A 15,677-nucleotide genomic window follows, 5' to 3' on the forward strand; every position below is an offset into this window, starting at 1 on the left:
CGCCTAGAAGATTCTTATTTCTTACACTGGCACAAGACACGTGATGCAACGCGCTATGAGTCGACTGGTTTTGATGCTTCGTCTGTTTATGCTTGATCAGCTCGTAAGATGGGTTTACGACTCTATTCGTCCTTGCACTCCTGCTAAAATGTTCAATATAGTTCTTTTATCGTAAAAAGGACTTTATTGAATCCTCTCTATTTTATAATGGGTTCATAATGAATAATAGTTAGACTGTAGTTGCAGACACGATCCAGAAGCAGACCAGGAAAAGAGCCCGGATTTAGGCCAGATCATCATGTTAATTATTTTTATTAAAATGATATTATTTTCTTTTTAAAATTCGACTTCAATTTACTTTTATTATTTTAGTTATAATTTTACAAATTCTTATAAAGCTTTTTAAGTAGTGCTAAAATTAATTAATAAAGATTATAATTGATGTTTCAATTCATTTTATTCAACATGAATTAAAATGAAAAAAAATTAAAAACTTTGTTAATTTTTAATATATTTTCTACTAACAATGAAGATGGATTAAATTTAAAAAAAAAACTATCAATTAGAAGATTATAAAACTTATGTTTCAATTCATCCAATTGAGAATTAATTAAAAATAATAATACTGTAGTTATTTTTAGAAAATGGAAGCAAGCAAGAGTCTAGGGACTCGTGCCGCACAGCTCTGCTAGTCGCTATTCAATGTTGACGCTGTTACAAGTAAAGGGATGAGATTTGCTTGTAACAAGGACTTATTCAACTATTTTGACGGTCGGGGTACTTAATTAAATAAGTTATAATAGTATAGGGATGAATAAGGCCGTAAACATGTTTAAAAAAATAACAAAATTATTTGGCTATTGGGTGTTGGAGATTAGCGTTTACTGGCGAGAAGAAAATGAATCTTTGTTTTATAGTATTTTTGGATTATTGTATTACACACAAGTTCTGAAACTCTTATCGACTTTGCAATTATGTCCTTGTTTTGCATGCTTTATTCGAGAAACCAGAAAAGGATGTTGATTCCGAAGTCTTTTTTTTCTTTTTTTCAAGTACTTATTTTGGTTTTGCTTGAACTTTTGCTCCATGCGAGTGGTTTTTTCTTAAATTTTTTTTGTTCTCAAGCAATTGATACACACACACACACGCAAAATATATTTTTTAAATGCATCAGAGCATTTTTTGCTCGTTTTTTGACACAACATCTTTAAAAAATAAAAATCTCAAAACTCTAAATTTTTCGTTGTAGAAATGTCGTAGATCAATACTGTGACAGTGGATATTATCGTTGACAGTCCGTTGGAATAGGCCAAAAAGATTGTTAACCTTTAATGAGATCTTTTTTTTGTAACATGGTTGCCACTTATCAAGGAAAAGTTAAAAAAATGGCTAGCTCAAATATTTATCCATTTTGGGATCATGTTGAGAAGATGAAATGATGGCAGTGAGGAGTGCAAGTTTCGTGGGCATCCATTTGCTAAGGAGACTTCTAGTAAGGAGTGTAAGTTTTGTAAGATTATTTGGTAATGTGATTGTGGTTATTTTTTAAATAATTTTTCATGTTAATAATATTTTTTTTTATTTTTTAAAAATTATTTTTGACATTAATATATCAAAATGATTTGAAAACACTAAAAATATATTAATTTGAAGTCAATAAAAAAATAAAAAAAATAATTTTTTTTTCAAAAACACTTTTGAAATGCAGAAACAAAAAAGCCGCTTTGACAAAATATAATGCAAGTTCATTGAGTTTTTTTCATTTTTCTTTTATATTATTATTATTATTATTTACCTGTAATTTAAACCGTGTGAAAAAAAAATACACGCTTTTTATTTTCATTATAATAATTTTTTTTTGTTTTGTTTTTTTTACATATTTTTTTTCTTTTCTCATGATTGACTTTTTAAAAAATATATTTTTTTTTTTTCAAAATTATTTTTACTAATTTTTTTAATATTGAATTGGTTGAGAATTTAGCTCTTTCATTTAAAAAAAAAAAAAACATCATGGATTGCTGCAATATTTCTTTGTATGATTTGTTTTCTTTCTTTTTATGAATTTTTTTTCCATGATAGTCCTTTTCAGGTTTTTTTTTTTCATATTGAACTAGTTGAAATTTTAGTTTTGTAATTTTTTTATATAAAAAAGCATAGTGGATTACTACAGTATTCCCCCACATGGTTTTTGTTTTGTACAATATTTCTCCATATGTGTTTTTTTTTTAAATTATCTTTATTGAATTTATTTTTTTTAATATTCAGTTGGTTGAGAATTTAGCTTTAGCTTTCTCCACATGTTTTTTTTCTTTATTTTTATTTCTTATTTTTTTCTAAAAATTATCTTCTTCTTTTTTCAAAATTGTTTATGTCGATTTTTTTTTAATATGGAGCTGGTTGAGAATTTAGCTTTATAGTTTTTTTTCTTTAAAACACTATGGATTGCTATAGTTTTTCCCCGCATTGTTTTTTTTTTTTCCTAGAATTGTCTTTATCGATTTTATTTTTTTTCATATTGAGTTGGTTGAGAATTTAGCTTTTTAGTTTTTTCTTTAAAACATTGTGGACTGCTACAATGTTTCCCCATGTAATTTTTTCTTGCTACAGTGTTTCCCCACATGTTTTTCTATCAATTTGTTTTCTAAAATGGTCTTTGTTGAATTTATTTTTTTAATACTGAGCTGGTTGAGAATTTAGTTTCGTAGTTTTTTTCTTTAAAATACCATTGATTGCTAAAATATTTCCCTACATGGGGTAGCCTTTATATCATTAAAACACCATAAGTTTTATCAATCAAAAGTGCTAGTTGGAGTTACTTTTAGGGTAAACACACCTTATATCAAGAATCTTATTCATTTACAACTAATGCAGGATTGAAACTTGACAACAATAAAATTTTAAAAATTATATGTCAAAGATAATATCGTTGTTTCTTATTTGATTTTATTGTAAATAATTTTACATGAAAGCAAAAACTAAAAACAATGTACTAAATTTAAAAAAAAATTATTATTCAATAAGTTAAAATGTCAGGTTAATTTTATTTACACATGCAAAAAACTTTATGTTATTATATGACACCAATGTCACTTGTATTCACCTTCTTTTATTGCTAATAATTCTCATATGATAGGATCATTCTTAGTATATTGGATTTTAATTGTGATGTGAACCTCGTGAGTACTTGGTCACATAACTCACACGCAAATGATACAACTCTTGAAAAGCCATGAAATTAGGTTTGGAAGTGTGACACATAAATTACCTTTAACCTAAGCACCAATATTATTGGAATCTGAAACCCTCACCCAACAAATAACGATTCGTGAATGAGAAGTATATGATGGCACCACAAAGATGTTTGTTTTTTGATAAGTCGATTTAGTTCATTAGTGAACCATAGTAAGAGAGAAAACTTACCATCACACACTTGTAAAAAGAGACGTGGCAATTTAAATTGTTATTAAACAAAAATATGAAACTAATACTTAGATTACAAAGGTGTTTTTATATGTGTAATAACCCGAGTTAAACCATAGAATACTCAAGATATGGACTTGTATAAGTCTCACTAATAATCAAACACAAACCCTTAATTAAACAAGCCTAAATACTAATAATCAAGTCAAAAACATGAAAATAAAAATCAAAATAAAGGCATGAAGCATGCCATCTCAAGTAACAAAGAAAAAAAAATATAAAAAAATATTATTTCCTAACCTAAACAGTCCTCTTGGTTGAATAATCCTTTCTGGTAACTTTAGGATCAGTTGCTGACTTTAGGAATTCCAAATAAATTAGGAGAATCAATTTTGACTTGGAGATCTTTGTTGTCACCTCTAGATTTTCCTTATAGAACTTGGTTTCCTTGCTTTACTTGGACAAGAATAACGATTATTTCATCCATAGTTGTCGACTTTATTATTTTTCTTTCCAAACTAGGAGAATCATTAAATAATCCTTCATATCTTAGAAAACAAATTTGCCACCCCTTAGTTTCCTTGGTGGACCAAGAAACTTTTTTCTTTGGAATGCTAAGAATCATCTCCCATTAAAGATCTGATATAGCTGAATTTACCTTGCATAAAAAGAAAAATAATTGCTAACTTTTAATCTTTATAATATTAGGATCTTGCTTAAACAAGGTTGTCATAGGGCTAGACACATCATGCCCGTGTTGTATATGAATTTGATTCTTCTTGCACTTAAATTAGATGAATCAACGGTTGTTTTATAAGTTACACCTAAAGTGAGGTGATCTTTGTACTATTATAACTCTATGACGTTATTAGAAAACAATGTTAGTTAGAGTTGCCTTTTGTGTAATTGGATCTTACATGTAAATTGAAAATCATATTAATTTACAATTGATTTATTCTAGATAATAAAAAAAAATTAAATAACTACATGATACTTAGATGATATTGTGATTGCTTATTCATATTTATAATAAATAAGTGTATACATAAGTAAAAAACCAAACACCATATACTAGTTGCAAATAATTTCTATGGAACATAATTAATCCTATATTTTTGTTGTATGTAAAAGCTAGAAAAATATGGAGTCAAAAAAGGTTTGAAATGAAATGACTTTTATATTATTATAACATCACAAGTTCATCGATTAAAGTTCTAGTTGGAGTTATATTTTGAGTAATTTGACCCTACATGTATTAAGAATTTTATTGATTTATAACTAATATATGATCAAAACACAAAAACAATAAAATTTAAATAATTACATGACATGTAATATTATTGTTGTCTATTTGCTTTCATGATGTATAATTGTACACTTGAGTAAAGAAAAACACTATACATGAAATCGGATAGCTATTCTAAGATTGTTAAACACATCATACTATTCTTATTTTACACAAGTAAGGAATTTTATGTTATTACATGACATGAAAAACTCATATATTTAATTTTTTAGGCAATGTTTGGAAACATGGTTTTTTTAAAAAATTTAAAATTTATTTTTGTTTAAAATTAATTTTTTTATACTTTTAAATTATTTTGATAAATTAATATAAAAAATAATTTCTAAAATATAAAAATATTTTTTTAATATATTTTCAAACAAAAAATAATTTAAACTATGACTATTATCATACTCTTAAACCAAACCGCTAGTAATTCCCAACCTCTTTCTCATATGTAGGATAAAATTGAAAAGCAAGAGGCCAGCGACAAGGCTATAGCCCTCATGCTTGGGATTTACTTTTTTGAGCATTCCAACCTCACACACGTACAATAAAAGATTATTAAAAAAAAAAAGGATTATTCATGTAATTAATTTTATGTGGTCAATCTTGAGACCTTGGATTTGAAAGCATTTTTTAGATTTAGCATATATTAAAATTCAACTACTAGCGCAGATAACACATCATTGTTCTTCACCTGCTCATTGCCACAAACTATATAATAAATGCATTGCGTCTCTAAATATACATCAATGATTTAACTTTACTGTAAGAGATTTTACACCGAGGTGCATTTCATGGATATAAACGAGAAGCTTTTATAGTGAAGGGTCCAGAGTATACAATATCAAAACTCCAAGGACCATTTAAAAATTAAAAACAAAAGCAATCTCCATTTGGTAAATGAGAGCAAAAATAAAAATAAAAATAAAAATAAAATAAACAGTCAATTAAGATAATTTAAGGTGGCCTTACGTATCTCTCTCGCCCCTATTGTATCTCTCTCCTCTTCCTCCTCTCTAATCCTCTGTTACTTTCAAAACAAACCCTAATTTTTCTTTCATATTTCAGAAATAAATCCAAATAAAAAAAATAACATGCGTATTTGTTGATGCTATTGAAATCTAAAGAAACCCAAAAAGAGAGTGCCTAGTGCCTTTGATTCTTTATATCTCAATCATTATGGCAAACGGTACGGATGCCAAGGATGCGGCAGTGGCAAAGGTCCGACCAGGTCACAAACGAGAGTTTGAGTTTGCTTTCAGGGCCCATTCTGAGATCTGCGGGTCTCTGGGCCGAACCCGGTCCTCTCGGGTCTCCTCTTCTCCAGGCAACAATGGAAGTAACGGTAACAACAGTAAGAAGTTGAAGTCTTCTGGCAGGAAAAAAGGTGGTCTGTTAGAAAAAGGTGAGGAGGTTGCTGTTATTGATTTGGAGGAGGCAAGGGTTGAATCCTTGACTCCCTTATTGAACAACAATGGTGATGGGGAGATTGTGGAAGTGAAGGAATTTGAAGAAGCAAAGGAAAAGGAAGTTGAATGTGAAGAAAAGAATAATGGGCCGGTGCCGGTTTTGATGGATGGGGTCATGGCGGAAAGTGGGGTTATAGAAAATAAGGGTGGTGGTGAAGTAAAGGAGGGTGATAAGGTTCATGCATGTGAGGAAGGGTCTAGTGGGTTAGTTTTGATTGATGAAGATTCAAAGGCGACGGTGAATAGGGTCTTAGAGAGCAAGAGTGATTGTGAATTGAAGAAGGATGATGCATGCGAGGAAGGGACTAGTGGGTTGTCCTCGGTTTCGGTTAAAAATGATGAGGGAGGATATGTTAATGCGTCATTCCAGCCAGTTGTAGTTAATGGTGATAGTAAATGTAAGGTGGAAGAAGAAAAACCTCTTAGGAGGTTTACCAGGTCAGCATTGAAGCCGAAGATAGAGCCTTTGGATTTATCCTCCTCTGACGGGGTTAAAGTTGATGACACAGGCAGTTCATATGTTGCTGCTATTACGACCCCACCTACGAAGATGTTTGCCATTCATGGATTGAAGAAGTTCCCAACAAAGTTGAAGGATCTTCTTGATTCAGGCATACTCGAGGGACAAAAGGTGAAGTATTTGCGAGGTCCCAAGGTATGACGTAGCATGCCAATATAATTTAGATGAACACCGGAGTTGTTTCTATTGTCTCAGCCTTTAGTGATGTTAAATGTTAATTGTAGGTAAGAGGTCCTGGAGAGAAGGGGTTGCACGGGGTGGTCAAGGAATCGGGAATTTTGTGTTTCTGCGATGTTTGCAAAGGAAAGGAAGTTAGTATTTTGTGTACTTTTGAAATGTCAACTATCTTTTTTGTTCAATTTTTTTGTCCGATCTTGGTTATTAGCTTGAATTATTGAGCGCTTTTTTGTTTTTAATTGTCAATATAGGTTGTTACTCCTACTATTTTTGAGCTGCATGCGGGCAGTGCAAATAAACGTCCACCAGAGTATATTTTCCTGGAGAATGGAAATACACTCCGAGATGTAATGAATGCATGCAAGAATTCTTCGTTGGATATATTGGATGAAGCTATTCGGCTTTCTATTGGCTTTACACCTTCCAAGAAATCTAATTTCTGTCTGAGCTGCAGAGGTTTCCTTCTCATCATATTGGATATCGTTTAATTTTGTTCCGTATAAATATTCTTGACTGTTTTGGTTTGGACATTTTTGATGGATTACAGGGTCAATTACAGGGGCTGGCACCAGGAAATCAAAGGTATTGTGCAGTCAGTGCTTGGAATTGAAAGATTCACAAGCTATCTCAGCACCAGAAACAGATACAAAAGAAAGGTATGTTTTTCAGTAAATGATGTTAGTATGATATTTAGAACATCTTTTGTTTTAATAAATGGTCTGCTTGTTTTATTGTCACCGTCTATTTATGTAGGTCCAATACCTGTTGTTTGTTTACATGTTTTTTCCAGCATGGATAGTGGAGCATGCAATTAATGAAATGTGATGTGTCTCATAGACCTCCCTGTTTCTACTGGATAAATTATTTTTCTGGTTATCAAATATCAATAATGATTGTGTGTGCTTTAGACTGTTGCGTTTGGTAGTGACATTTTACAAGCTGTGAAACCCATTGAATTTTTTTGCAACACATTATTCATGTAACTTTGGTACTTCTTGTACTGTGGAACTTGTCCTGCCATCAAAGATAAAGATGAATTCACCTTTCATTAAATTAATTAACAGCAAATGTTTTTGTGGATTCTTGTTATTGGTAGATACTAGATCATAAAGGTGTCAAGTTTGTTTTGATTTTCCATTTTAGGACACTGATCTTTAGCTGGGTTTTAATGCAAAGTTTAGCTGCATGTGCAATCTGTAATTTGACATCATTCAATTACACCCATGTGCATGCTAAATACCTGTATTGTGTGGACATCCGACTGCTGATATTTCAAAAACTATTTTTTTTGGTTAATGATGAAATAGATTGCAGCCTCCTTTACTGTGCCCATCCTTTTCTCATTAGTTGTTCCAGTCTTGATGTTTTTACTTGGTGTTATTTCAGAACACCAAGACCACCTCCAGTTCCAGAGTCATCTAGCGCTTTGTTGAAGTCTAGCCCATCACGGAGCAATAGTCAAGGGAGACTTACAAAAAAGTTAGTAATCTACTTGTGTTTCTTTTTTTTTTTTGCTCCTTTCTTTTTTAGGTTTCTAAGTTCAGTATTTTAATTTGTTTGAGTTGTTTCTTATTTTTCATGTACTCTTTTAATTTTAATAGAGATATTCGAATGCATAAGCTAGTTTTTGAAGAAGAGGTCTTGCCAGATGGAACTGAAGTTGGATATTACTCTCAAGGAAAGGTGGTGCTACCATGATGACATGCTATAATTTGATAGATTTGATTTGTTTGTTGTTTTCTAAGTATAAATGTGTTGGGCAGAAATTGCTGGTAGGCTACAAGAAGGGATTTGGAATTTTCTGTTCATGCTGCAATTCTGAGGTAACTTTTCTTCTGCTGATTTTTTGTTAGCCTGAGTATTTATTTGGTCAGAGATCTAATTTTTTTGACATTTAATGAGTAGGTTAGCCCTTCTCAATTTGAAGCTCATGCTGGTTGGGCATCACGTCGAAAACCGTGAGTATTTATATGTTCAAACTTGGGTGGTCTTGAGCCTCTTGACTCTGCATTATTGCTTGCAATGATGAGTAATATAAAAGTCCAAGCGTTAAGCTTTTTATTCCACATGACATGATTTTATTGCATTTGCAATGTTGATTAATGATTAAAGTTCAAGATTTAATTATTTAATTCCACATGGCAAGGTTTTAATTAGGGGTGTTCATGGGTCAGGTCGGGTTGGGCTGATATGCGTAATTGTATGCAACTCAACTTCTGATATTTTACAAATTGTAGACCCAACCCATTCAAAATATCTTTGGAACCGAGCAAGTTGGATATATCTGGCTGAGCTAAATTTTGTGGATATTATAGATATTTGTGGGTTGACCATATAAATTCCCTTATTCATCAATGATTCTAAAAAAAATACACTTTCAAAAGCATATAATTATTTGTCTTTAATCACAACTGATATTGCAATGTGTTTTACAGTATCTGAAACATATAGTTAGCAAAACATAAAAAATGACATATTGAAACATGAGATGAAAAAATAATATATATATATATATTTTTTTTTATTATTTTTTTTTTAGTATTAGGGTTACTCACTAACTAAATAGGTTATGTGGGTTGGGTGGTTTTTAAAAATCTCAACCCACATCCAACTTGTAATATCCATTTATTCGGTTTTTTGACCCATTATTATTTGTAATATCCACATCAACCAACTTTGACGGGTTGAGTCGGGTCAGATAATGCAAACATTACAGATGACTCGGGTTTTTTTTAACACCCTAGTTTTAATATCTGATTGCTGGTAGGAGGTTTTGGGAAATTTAGACAAATAACAAATTGTTTCTTTATCTCCCTTTTCATTTCATTATTTCCTCTTGACTGAACTTTTGTTTGGACAGTTACCTACACATTTACACATCCAATGGCGTGTCTCTTCATGAATTAGCAATATCTCTGTCAAAATGTCGGAGGCACTCTACCAAGGAGAATGATGACCTGTGCCAGATCTGTAGAGATGGTGGGAAACTATTGTGTTGTGATGCATGCCCAAGAGCCTTTCACCAAGGTGAACTTTTACTTAGAATATTGCTCTTATCGTTGATGTAATTAATTAAGATGAACTGGACTATTTTGCTCTGGAACTGGTATCTCTGGAATAAGATAGGTGCGATGAGATTGGATTCTTAGAAAAGAGAAGTTACATCTTGAGAAAATAGACAAGGTAGAGCAGATACAGGACAGATGTAATTATCATGAAATAATGTAAAACTGGAAGTATTTGCTGTGGAGAGTGTCAAAACTTTTCATAGGTAAGCAGGGTGTCTAGCTTACACTCCGGATTGTATAAAATCATATAACAGTGCATTGATAGGTTAGATGTATGCTTTACTCTGTTGGCTCTTTATTGAGAAGCAGTTAGATGGATTTGGCTTCAATTTTTTGTTTGTTATATACTCCCAGATGGCTGCAATGTATAAGTTAAAAGCATTATGATGATAGTTATTTAATATACTGAGAAATAAAAAGAGATAAGTGCTTTACTAACTCGAGTTGTCAAGGATACCTGTGTCTTTGTTTCTGAAACATTATAGATCATAATACTAATTGGATCTGGATACTGATCTCTGGTATGCAGTTTTAGTAGGCTGTCTTGGTCCTATAACCACCTCTTCCACCTACTGATTATCCTATGCACTGCTTCTTGTAATCCTTTATATTAAGCTTAGCACTGTGGAAGTTTGTCACTGTTAATGTTGTTTAATCAAGATGAAGATGAATCAATATATATCTATTGCAGACTTGTCCGTTATGGATGCCATTAGATTAGAGTCAACCTGTATATTTTTTTATATCAGCATCTTTCAAAAACCAACATAATTTTCTTGTGAAAACTTGTCCCTTAATTCTGGCCAATCAACATAACAAATGATTTCATGTATTTACATTGTCACAATTCCATCATAGATATTGTTAGACCTGCTATAACGCCCCTCACCTGATGAGTATGACTGATGTTGGCATTGGTCAACAACTATCACTTTCAACTATCACTCGATGTCAACTACCATCACTTTCTACTTTCACTACATATAGAAAGAGATTCTATACTCTTTCAGCACCTGTGATTTTGGAGATTTGTTTGTTAAGTATGAAGTTGGAGTGGCTTAGGTGGTATTTGCAGAGACTATGGTACCATGGGCCCAGAGTTGGTTAGAAGATTGGGAATCGGAAAAGACAAGGTGTCAGGAACTCATTGTTATGAGTAAAAAGCAAGAGCTTCTAGCCCTGGAAATTTGATGTTATTGTTATTGTAAGCAAGAAAAGAGACAGAATATATGCCAAAATGTCACACACCTCACTTTTGCATGAAATATATTTTTGATAGGCACTTGCTTCTAAACAAAGTGTGGGAGTACTCTTTCTCATTTGCACTGTATCATTATACCTACTTTCGTGCATAAATATATACACAATTTCTTGTGTCTGCATGTTCAGGCAAGCGTGTACACATGCATGTTTTCATCTAGCATCAATCTCAAACTAATCTGCAATTTGCACTGTATTATTATACCTACTTTTGTGCATAAATATATACACAATTTCTTGTGTCTGCATGTTCAGGCAAGCGTGTACACATGCATGTTTTCATTTAGCATCAATCTCAAACTAATCTGCTGGTTCAGGCTGTATATTGGAATGCGAATGAAAAACTAGGATTGTAAATATGGATTTCAGCTTTCTTTATTTGGTCAGCATGTGCAATCTACTTATAATTTGATTGATCACCACTCTTTGTTTGTGTATAATATTTAATTATGCCATGCAGAATGTCTTTCTCTACCTTCAATTCCTAAGGGTAAATGGTACTGCAAATATTGCCTGAATACTTTTGAGAAAGAAAAATTTGTGGAGCGGAATGCCAATGCAATAGCGGCAGGAAGGGTTGCAGGAACTGATCCAATAGAACAAATAACCAGGCGATGCATTCGTATTGTCAAAACTTTTGAGGCTGAAGTTGGTGGATGTGTTTTCTGCAGGTTGAGTTAATTGGTCCTACTATCTAGAATATGATTGAACTTTTTGTCGGTTTGTCTTGTTCTGTAAGAGTTTGGGTGTTTGGTTGCTATGTTTAGCACTGATCTGTGCAGTTCTCTCTCACGTTTTCCTGTTGTAATTTTTTGACATATTTTTAACCTTTGCAGAGGTCATGATTTTGAAAGAACTTTTGGTCCTCGCACTGTGATTATCTGTGATCAGGTATGTTCTGCAAATCAAATTCTACATGTAGTTTAAAAACAATTGGCCTCTACTTCTGTATTTTGTTATTTGTGTTTTTTATTTCAGATTTGCACTAATATGTGCTTGATTTCTGCAGTGTGAGAAGGAGTTCCATGTTGGCTGTTTAAAGGAACATCAGCTGCAAGATCTGAAGGCAATATGTGTTCTTATCACTCAAAATTAAGTTTTTATTCAATGAAAAAAATGCTGACTTGAATTGTTCAACAGGAGTTGCCAACGGGAAAGTGGTTCTGTTGCACTGGATGTGAAAGAATTCATTCTGCTTTGCAGAAATTGGTTATCCGTGGGGAAGAGAAGCTTCCTGATTCTTCCCTGAATTTTATAAAGAAGAAGCACGAGGAAAGTGCCTCAGAGAGTGGTGGTGGTGGTGATATAAGATGGAGGCTTCTTAGTAAGAAAACAGATCCTTCTGATGTTACTGAATCCCTACTGTCTGAGGCTGTTGCCATTTTCCATGTGAGTCCTGTGTTGAGAATAATCCTGGATGTTCATAATTGTGCCAGAAACATTTTGCTCTTCACTGTGTTAACTTTCACACAACACTTTCCTTTATTTTTGTGGAATGCTGCTTAAGAAGGTCTACAACTGCAGTTGCAGTTTTAGTTCTGTTCAATTTTAAAGACTCTTCTGTCCATTCCTTGTAATGAACAAGGAGGAAGCTTTGTTGCTACTAAGCACTAACTTTTCTTTCTTTCTTTTTTCCTGGACTTCAGGAGCGCTTTGCTCCAATAACTGTGGATAAGACCAAACGTAAACGTGATGACCATGACTTCATTCCGTCCATGGTTAAAGGGTAAGCAGTTCTACATACTTTGTGGGTGCAAAAAGTACATGTGTGTATATATATATATATATATATATATATTATACTCTTTTTTTGTTATCATGTAAAATGTTAGAACTCAATAGTGTCTTTCTGCATGGTTATTTATATTTGTGCCAAGTCATTCTCGTGTGACTGACTAAGTTAATTGTTTTGGCAGTGGGGACATGAAAGGGCAGGATCTAGGTGGCATGTACTGTGCTGTATTGCTGGTTAAGTAAGAATTATCGATGAAACTTTCCTACATTATTTTGTAGAACTTCTAATTTTACACACTGAGAAATTTTACATGCCATGCAGCCATGAGGTAGTGTCAGCGGCAGTCATGAGAATTTTTGGCCAGGAACTGGCTGAGCTGCCCATAGTTGCAACAAGTAGCAAATTGCAAGGACAGGTAATAGGCACTATTTTTTACCATAGATGTGTTGATGAACTTGTATTTTGTTTGTACCTTTGCAATTGTAGCCTAATTAATTTTTATACAAGGAGAAAACTTTTCCGACTGAAAAACATGTATTCTCTCTCAATCTGCAGGGTTATTTTCAGACATTGTTTACTTGTATTGAAAAGCTACTTGGGTTTCTCAATGTGAAGAATCTTGTACTTCCTGCAGCTGAAGAAGTTGAATCTATTTGGACAAACAAATTTGGGTTTAGCTCGATAACTCAAGATGAGGTACGGGTGTGTTTATGCTTCATCCATGCATCCATGCCTTATGTATTATTTGACAAATGCTTGTGTTGCTGTATTGCAGCTGATGGAATACAGGAAAAGTTATCAGATAATGGAGTTTCAAGGGTCACTAATGCTGCAAAAGCCGGTTCCCAAGTGTCGAGTTGTCGGTAAATCAGAAGGCGGTTGAATGTCAGGGCTTTTAGTTGATGACAACAATTTTTTTGACGGCCTTTCCCTTCTGTACAGGATCTTTATTAGGCATCTGTGTACAGTAAAAAATGACTTAAGATATTCTCATAGTTGGAGCAGCTCACAGGCTGTTATAATTCTTTTTGTAGAATTAAACAGAAAGGAAAAAAAAAAAAGGGGGGGGGATTTTAGAAAGTTGATTAGATATGCGGAAGTTGGAAGCAGCTTGCGTGTCCAAAATTTTGAAGCATCTAAAACTTGATTTCAGAAGCTGAAGCTGCCGTGTTTGTTGTGGTGCGGTGTAAAAAATGAGCAAGGTAGTTGGTAATACATCAAATTATATTTTTTTTATTATGAGGTTTATTAAAAAATTGAGTTTTAAATGGAGTTTTTATATATTTTTGTAATTGAATTTTGTAAAGGTATGTTTGTTTTTATGTTTTAAATGTGTTTTTTTAAAAAATTAATTTTTTATTTTAAATTAATATTTTTTTGTATTTTTCTGATATTAAAAATAATTTTTAAAAAGTAATAAAAAATTAATATATTTATAACTAATAATACTTTCGAAAAGTAGTTCATAATTACTTTGATATACATAAATCTCAGTTATAATTTATCAAATATTTAAATTTAATTAATTATATTAAATTATATTTTTTAAAAACATATTTTTTAAAAAATTATAACTCCAAAAATTATTTCAAAAACAAACCCACACTTTGTTGCTTTCAAATAATTTTATTTCAACCTTTGTGTTAGGGCAACTGCGTTGCTAACTGGGCAGCCAGAGCTGTTAGTCTTATTGTCCAAAATTTAGTGCCAGTAAACCTCCTTTTGCATAAAATTTAACATGAAAATACAGTCAGTAAAAACATTAGTAATCCTAATGGTTTCTCTCTCTCTCTCTCTTTTTTCCCTTGTAATTTAACCATTCAACATTAAGTTTTCTTAAATTTTTATTTTTTTTCATCTCATTCTTTAACATTTGAATAATTTTAAATTAATCATTATAATTTATTTCGGTTTGTTTTTTATTAAATTATCATAATCGTAAACATGCATTTTGATATTTTGTTTGTGTTTGATTTTATAAATGTCTATTCTTGTTTATAATATAGTCAAATAAAAAATTATTTTTTAAAAAAATTATTAAATTAAATGGAGTTTTGGTTTGCATGTTTGGCAGATTAAGTTATGATGTTTGAGACAATTTAATATGTTATTTAATATTAAAAAAACTTATTTGGAGTAAAGCTATAGTTATCAAACCCAATTCAAGGTTGACTCGATCAAGAGGCCAGGTCTTGGGTTGATGTGGGTCACCCCGAGTCAACCCGAAAAAAATAAAAAAAAATATTTAAAGTTTTAATATTTTAAATGAAAAAATTTAAAAACAATCCATGCGAATGTAGGCTATGTATGTTGTAAATAATGAAGTTTAAAATATTATTTCAAAAAGTATTTTTATATCACATCGAAAAGATATTATGTTATCATTTTAAATTGAAATATTTAAACCAAAAAAGTTTTTTTATCTCACATTGAAAAAATATAATTTTTTTTATTGTGAACAGTATTAAAATGCTTCAAATCTTATATTAAAAAAATAATTTTTTTCTTATAAACATAAAAATATATATACTAAAGGGCTTAAATTTTACATTAAAAAAAAAAAATATACTTTTAGTATTTACATAGTAAACTTTGAAAATGGTTAATAATCAACTAAAAAATATAAAAAGAAAGAGGTCTCTAGCTAGGAGAAAAAACACATTTAAAAAAAAAAAGTCTCTATCATGTTACTTGGGTTTAATTGTTTTTTTTTTCTCTTGCCGGTCTTTCACCTTAC

The 15,677-nt window shown here is 31.6% G+C and overlaps 1 protein-coding gene across 2 annotated transcripts; it reads left to right on the forward strand.

Annotated features, from left to right (window-relative positions):
• Positions 1 to 5,670: 5,670 nt before the first annotated feature.
• LOC118034608 (uncharacterized) lies at positions 5,671 to 14,176 on the forward strand. Of its 2 annotated transcripts, none has more exons than XM_073411402.1 (18): positions 5,671 to 6,835; positions 6,925 to 7,011; positions 7,129 to 7,333; positions 7,425 to 7,533; positions 8,264 to 8,356; positions 8,479 to 8,560; positions 8,641 to 8,700; positions 8,783 to 8,835; positions 9,738 to 9,904; positions 11,666 to 11,876; positions 12,042 to 12,096; positions 12,215 to 12,271; positions 12,346 to 12,594; positions 12,852 to 12,931; positions 13,122 to 13,178; positions 13,262 to 13,355; positions 13,575 to 13,636; positions 13,716 to 14,176. In XM_073411402.1, the coding sequence occupies exons 1-17, from the start codon at positions 5,891 to 5,893 to the stop codon at positions 13,623 to 13,625; spliced, it is 2,655 nt and encodes an 884-aa protein (XP_073267503.1). In that variant the 5' UTR covers positions 5,671 to 5,890; the 3' UTR covers positions 13,626 to 13,636; positions 13,716 to 14,176. The 2 variants fall into 2 exon arrangements, with proteins under 2 accessions (XP_073267503.1, XP_034895835.1); XM_035039944.2 differs by having other exon boundaries at positions 5,672 to 6,835; positions 13,496 to 13,636.
• Positions 14,177 to 15,677: the final 1,501 nt, after the last annotated feature.

This window comes from Populus alba, chromosome 9, assembly GCF_005239225.2.
Source record: "Populus alba chromosome 9, ASM523922v2, whole genome shotgun sequence".
NCBI classification, from domain to species: Eukaryota; Viridiplantae; Streptophyta; class Magnoliopsida; order Malpighiales; family Salicaceae; genus Populus; species Populus alba.

Coding starts and splice junctions, on each gene's coding strand:
- LOC118034608 (XM_035039944.2), top strand. CDS start 5,891: ATGGCAAACGGTACGGATGCCAAGGATGCGGCAGTGGCAAAGGTCCGA. Junction 7,012..7,128: donor ATGTTTGCAAAGGAAAGGAA/GTTAGTATTTTG, acceptor TTGTCAATATAG/GTTGTTACTCCTACTATTTT. Junction 13,179..13,261: donor TGTGCTGTATTGCTGGTTAA/GTAAGAATTATC, acceptor CATGCCATGCAG/CCATGAGGTAGTGTCAGCGG.